The sequence below is a fragment of the Trachymyrmex septentrionalis genome, unplaced genomic scaffold, assembly GCF_001594115.1.
Source record: "Trachymyrmex septentrionalis isolate Tsep2-gDNA-1 unplaced genomic scaffold, Tsep1.0 scaffold20, whole genome shotgun sequence".
Classification (NCBI taxonomy): domain Eukaryota; kingdom Metazoa; phylum Arthropoda; class Insecta; order Hymenoptera; family Formicidae; genus Trachymyrmex; species Trachymyrmex septentrionalis.
The window spans coordinates 2,211,708-2,218,392 of NW_017305180.1; the positions used below are offsets into that span (position 1 = coordinate 2,211,708).

At 30.4% G+C, this 6,685-nt stretch overlaps 1 protein-coding gene across 1 annotated transcript in view; it reads right to left on the minus strand.

Moving 5' to 3' along the window:
- LOC108747756 (epidermal growth factor receptor) overlaps positions 1-2,623 on the minus strand; it is a 149,554-nt gene extending 146,931 nt beyond the window's left edge. The window contains exon 1 of the mRNA XM_018485479.1: positions 1,963-2,623. Within this exon, the coding sequence (XP_018340981.1) occupies positions 1,963-2,044 (82 nt within the window). The 5' untranslated portion in view covers positions 2,045-2,623. The remainder of the gene's footprint in view (positions 1-1,962) is intronic.
- Positions 2,624-6,685: the final 4,062 nt, after the last annotated feature.

The window sequence follows — 6,685 nt, forward strand, 5'->3', positions numbered from 1 at the left end:
TTTTGTGAAAAAGATATAAATCCAAATATTACTAAAATGTTGCAGTTTCGAAACAACAAAAATGTTTTCCAATAAATAAGTTTATATATATTGAAATTAGATTCTGAAGAAATATATTTCCAAAGTCTTATCTCCGCAACGATACTGCCGCTTTAACGAAAGTTCCAGCCAACAGTGTCATACCATTGGCCTCATTCTTTCGGTGGCGCTCTGGATGAACCGAACTGATTAAGGCCTAATTAATCATTTAACAAGATATATTTAACTCATGGCGTCTTGCTGTACGTGAGAGAAAGAAAGAGAGAGGAAAAGAGAAAGAAATCGCATTCAGTAACATTTTTGCATTTTTGATGTGAAAATGAGTAAACCGTGTTTCTTATTTCTTTCTCTTTCTTTGTCTTTCTATAACAAAGGGGATTTATAACATTATCTTGATTTTTTATCACTGGCCAGAAATAAAAACAGCTTCTATTACGAAAATAAAGCACGTTGCTAATCCCTTTATTCAATCGCCTCCTCATCAAGTATTGCAAATCTTTATTTTTTTATTCGTAGAAATAAAAGAGAAGGGGATTTTTATCCGAGTCTCGTCAGCGGTTCCTCCTGATTTGCTTATCGTAAGGACAGTTCACTTTTCTTATCACAGTGTTGAGATACGCAATTTCTTATCTACTAAGCGATAATTCTGCTAGTGGAAAACGCACAGGTGAAACGCACTGTTCCATTTATTTTGCATGATATACATACGTAATAAAAAAATTACATTAAATTTAAAGGACGTTTTTTTAAAATAAATGTTTATATTCGCGTATTAATAACTTTTAAATTTTAAGAATTTTGATAAAAATGCAAATGAAATAATTTAATATTTAAAAAGATTGCGTTACAAAATCTTTTTATTCTCTAATCGAATAATATCCGCGTGTATATATATATATAATATTAAGACGTTTTTTTGCGATGTTGTCTTGTAAAAATCGCGAGCACAACGAGCATTCAGTTAGCTGAATCAAGAATAAATTGAGAAAGTATGATTAAAAGCATTAAAAAGTTTACGTAACTAAAATGTTCGTATAGCTTATTGTGAGCGGAACGATAGGTACATAAATAAATCCACTAATTGTAAAATCAAAATATTATTAAGTTATTCAAATTAATAAAATGTGTTCCGAATGTATCTTAAGTTTATTGAACTCATTCACTACACATCAGGTATCAGTAAATACCAAAATATTTAAAATCAAATTCCATGATCAATAAGAATATCTTTACTTATTATTAAGTAGTTAGTATCAAGTTGTTTTTCACAAATAAAATAATCAATTAATACATAAATCGTAATTCAATACGTAAATCAATTAATATATAAAAGATAGAAGACTTTTATTTATATCTTTTGGAAGATTAGATCTAGTTTTCATATTTTCAAGTAATTAAATTAAATAAAACTGAATAATCTTTAATATAATTCCTATATTAAATAATTCCTATTGTGTGAAAACCGAAGTGAAAACTTTCTTCGTGAATATCAAACAAAAAACAATTACACGCACCGCAGTAATTATTATTATAGAAAACCCAAGTTCACACGTAGGTCATTTTCATTGCCGTTAAGAAAGCTTTCAGTAATTCGAATTAAATAATTTATAATTCGTTTATGTACTGGCGTTTATAAAGTGGCATTTTAATTTAAGATATCACTTTTGGTTAGAATATTGTCTATTCGCTTAAGTAATTAGACGTACTTAAGAGTACACTTTGAAGTGTTTTATTTTGGAGAGATTAAGTCTGTTTTTATAGCTAAACAAGTGTACACTTTTTGTTCTTAAATTGAAATAGGTATGTGCTTAAAATTTGATGAGACCGAGAAGGAAGGTTTTAGTGCAGGAATAAAAAACAAACTGTATCTCTTCTACGTCGACAGTGAGATTTTTAATCGTGACTTAAAGATATCAAGCGTACCTCTCTCTTCTTGAGTGACATTCGCAGCGTCGATGTACACGACGAAGAGCACGTAAATCCAAAAGAAGTTGGCCGACTCCATCCTGCGCCCTCGCAATCCAAGGAGGTGGAGAAAACTCCGGGCACCCTTACGACAACGAGCGACGCATATCCACTACACCACCGTACACTCGCCACTGTCAATCGCGAAGATTTTTCAAACTCGCATATTCTCGAACGTTGATCTCACATCTGCGACGCGGCGATAGTTCCGCACTTCAGGACGTTACGAAGGTCGACCGCGTATTTTGTTTCTCTTTTTCACCGAATAAATTAGACACGGTTTACGATCGAAACATTAAATGATCGAGACGAATGCGATCATGAATCCTTTGATAATTCCGGATATCCTTTAATTCTTTACTGAGTATTTCGGAGAGCACGTGAGACGGTGCGATGATGACGCGCGCGATTTGTTTTGAATACGATTCAATCGTTCTGGAGTACAATGGCAATCACTGCGCTCGAAAGGAACGGAACACACTCGCGTTATCGAGGAAAACAACGTGGGTGCACGTGACGCGACGTAAAGTTTACGATACGAATGGAATGTGAACGTGCTACACGGTCGGCCACCTTCGCGGGCGTTCGCAGTGCGCGCGCGGACTTGCTCCCAGCTCCCACGCTGGTCGCGCTAAGAATACGTAAGATCAAAGAAGACCCGCGTGCGACGCGCCACTGCTTGGCGCAACGCTCCCGAAGCCTCACGGAGCCGGCCGAAGATTGTCGAGGAGCCGAGTTCGCGCCGCGCCGCGCCGCTCGACACCGAGTTCGTAAACGACGCGTTATTGATACGGTACGCAATGAAATTCCATTATCTCGCCGCTGTATGTGTCGATGAGGAGGTTCTTTCGCTATGGAGAAACGAAATCGAGTTTGTCGTTAGTAAGTACATAGATCTTAGAATTCGAACGATATCCTTTAGACGCATACGCACCGATTTGAATGCAGGCGAATGATACATGCCGTACTTGCTTTCTTTATTGCTGCTGTTTTTTATTGCTGCACTTTCTGAACTGGTACACACAGTGCAATAAGTTGAAATGAAACAAATATACATTTGTTTCACTTTAATTTATTGCACCGGTTCAGAGTGTAGCAATAAAAAACAGACCTACAAGTGTACAGACCTACAAGTACAGACCTACTTGTATTGTCTGACGTTGAAGATTTTGAATTTATGGCGAATTCGTTATTAGATGCACGCGTGACTTAGCATTTGTTATTTTCCTCTAAATTCAAATTTAAAAGAAAATAAATTTATTGCATAGATATCAGATAAACAGTTCTATTTGACTTGAATTGTCATCGAAGTGTAAGTATAATAACCGTCACTTGATAGTTATAAATAAAAATAACTTACCTATTAGATCACCACATTCTGCATTTGAGTCAACTGATAACGAAAGAATGCATAAACTGCAAGCAATTACTTTGATACAAACAAGTTACATAAACAGTCTATACTAATGCTATTTGTTGAATTTACCATGTAACTACAAACAGTTCCATATTAATAGGCCAAATTAGGTATAGTTGCTTTATAATCTAAAATTGTAAAAATAATTAAAGAATTAAATAGATAAATGACACTATATATAAAAGTTAATATTTAACGGAATATTCTGTATTAGATGGTTACGTTTACTAAGCGTTTTATCAGCACTCATCAAATTTAATTATTTGAACAAATTTATTACTTAATTATTCATATAATATTAGCATGATTTTTTATAATTAACTTGCTGATATTAACTGGATTAATTCTTATTGATTATATAAATATGACAATCATTATTATTATTGTTGTTGAAATATAATTTCACGTTTATATTAATTATTTGTTATAAAAATATAAAAAGGTAATATAAAAAAAATTAGTTATTTTAATTAATTGTTTTTTATTAATTAATAATAAAATTAAATGACGTAACAAAATTAACGGCATCTCATATTGACATTTTATATAAGATTATATGTAAGTTTTTTTTTAAATTGATAATATATAATACGTATACACGACTGAAAGTTAAAAAGTATACACGGAAGATATATTTCTACCAAAGAAGAGCGGATGTGCGTGTACGGCCCTGTCAATTCCACGAAGACGTTAGTCGTTTTATCGTTGCAAAAATTGTCGGGAAGACTGGTTTCTTGTCGCCAATGCACGCATGTATGGTGTGCACGTGTGATGCATACGTGTGATCGCTTACCTGAGAAGAAATCCGCAAAAGAACAGCGAACTGAGAGCGAATTACGCGTCGCGCCACATACTATTCTTTTAAACTACGCGAAAGCGTACGTCTCATTACAATTCTCCCCATTTTGAAACTTTTCCCTTTTACATATTTAAATGTCCTACAATCATCATACAATTCTTGAACAATATAGTTGAAGATTAAATTAGAATTGAAAAACAAAATAAATTTGCGAGGTAATAAGACCACAAGTACTTTTAGAGTTTACATAAACATTTAACTGTATTTTGAAATTTATATTACCATAATTTTTTAGTATGCAATAGAATGTAATTTATTTTTAAAACAAACATGTTTTAATTCTAAATATATGATAAATTCGCCCGTTAGTTGCAAATATGTTCAAATACAACAAATATTATACGTATTTATTTTACAATATATTGAAGTTTGATCTATCAAGACAATTAATTACAAATTTGAAAAAATAACGATGTTGACTTTGCATAGCAGGACGCGCACATAATGTATTGTTGTCATATATACATATAGTTACCTTGATACCGTTGACGCGCCGAAAACAAATAGGTCGTGGCACGATCCGTTCAGTGTTTTGTCGTGTCATTCTCTTTTAAAATTTGATTGTGACAAATATAAAAAAAAATCAAATCGCCTTCGAATCACTTATTATAACTATTAATTACTATACATATATTACATTATAATACATTTAATTTAAAAAATATTCTTGTTTACTATGTTAATTTGCGAAATCATCGTGAGTGTCAAGAAATCGAATCCATAGCATTATATTTTCTTTCTTCACATTATTTTTTTATCGCAGTACAAAGTACGCATTGTGTTACATCGTTATAATTCAGAGAAAAGGAACTTTAAGAAAATAATTGTGTGTAAATAGCTTTGATTTTCTTTACTATAATTCAAGATTTATTTTCAAAGTTTTTAATAACTATTAAAAGTGATAGAAATAACTGTGATATATTAAAAAATGATAGAAATGATTATGTGATATTTATTTGAAATTCACTTTAATATACATAAAAAAGAAATAAAAAAGAAAATATTTCAATAATATGTAAGCAAATCATCGAAACGATAAAGATCAATAATGGATGAAAAATCAGTAAATTATTGCACATCTGTGTGATATAATAACTTAGATCATTTAGAATACGAAAGTTTAGTTTTATTTAGATTCAATATTTAGTATATATAATATCAACTAATATTAATTTATCATTTTCTATTCTAGCTATTTATGAATTGCTATTAAAGTCTACGATAATTATAAATAAATATATTTTTATTTTTTATAACAAGTTAGATTATTTTGCGCATCTTTATACTTTTGCATAAAATTAAATCTACAATATTTTGTAAAAAAATTAGTTTTACTATAATATAAACAAAATAATATGTTAAACTTTATATTATTTTACAATAATATTAAAATGTTTTACATAAAACATCTTATTTCTACAAAGTATCTATTCGTAAAAGAAAATAATTTTCTATATGATTTATTAATCTCAAAGCTTTATAACAAAGAAAATAAGCGGATTTATTGTATTGCATTATCACAGTAAGTAATTAAAACTTAAATCCTACATGTTTCCAATAAATGTATCACACTTTCTATATCTATGCTAAAGTAATCTGACAGCTGAATAAAGTGTTTCACACGTGTCTTATATCGTTTTCTTAAGATAACTAACAAACTGTCTTTGTTCAGAATTGCGTATTAATGATTGAAACAATGTTGTTTTTGCATCGCAAATATGCACGTGCAATTTGATGAAAATAGTATCCGGAGCAGTGCTGATATAGGCAGATTAAACGTCATATTATTTTGAAAGGCTATAACTGCGCCTTCATCGCGGAAGAGCGAAAATGTTTTAATTAAGCCGGTTCCTTGATTCTTAACGAAGCGCCATTACATGCCCTGAGAATTGATAAGTCTTCATAAAAATGCAGATGTCTTCATCATGCTGTTAATTTCTTTTCATTCCTTTTCGAATTATTAATTTCCCTGTAGCAATGATTCCCAAGCAGGAAGGCGCGATTAATATTTTGTTTTCAATCTTTTTTTCGTATATAAATATCATAGAAAATTCAAATAATTTGTTATAGATTGCCGCAATATCTTGCATCTTAATGAAAGCTGAAAAATTTATTTATTTATAACAGTCTAAATGGCCTAAAGTAAAAGATCTAAACAAAAAAAAATATTGCAATAAAATAAATGATTTCAATTATGTTAATTATGTAATATAATCATATCTTAAAATGTATAAAAAGTTTTGTGAGAAATTCGATTAATTTTAAAATTTAAAAAGTCTATAATTTTCTGATTTAATTTTAATATGTTTGTTATTAATATAATATACTATGTGTTGAAATAGACATATTACAAGGGAGAAATTAAACGATTATTAATTTTCTTTTTATTCGTTTATTATAAATAA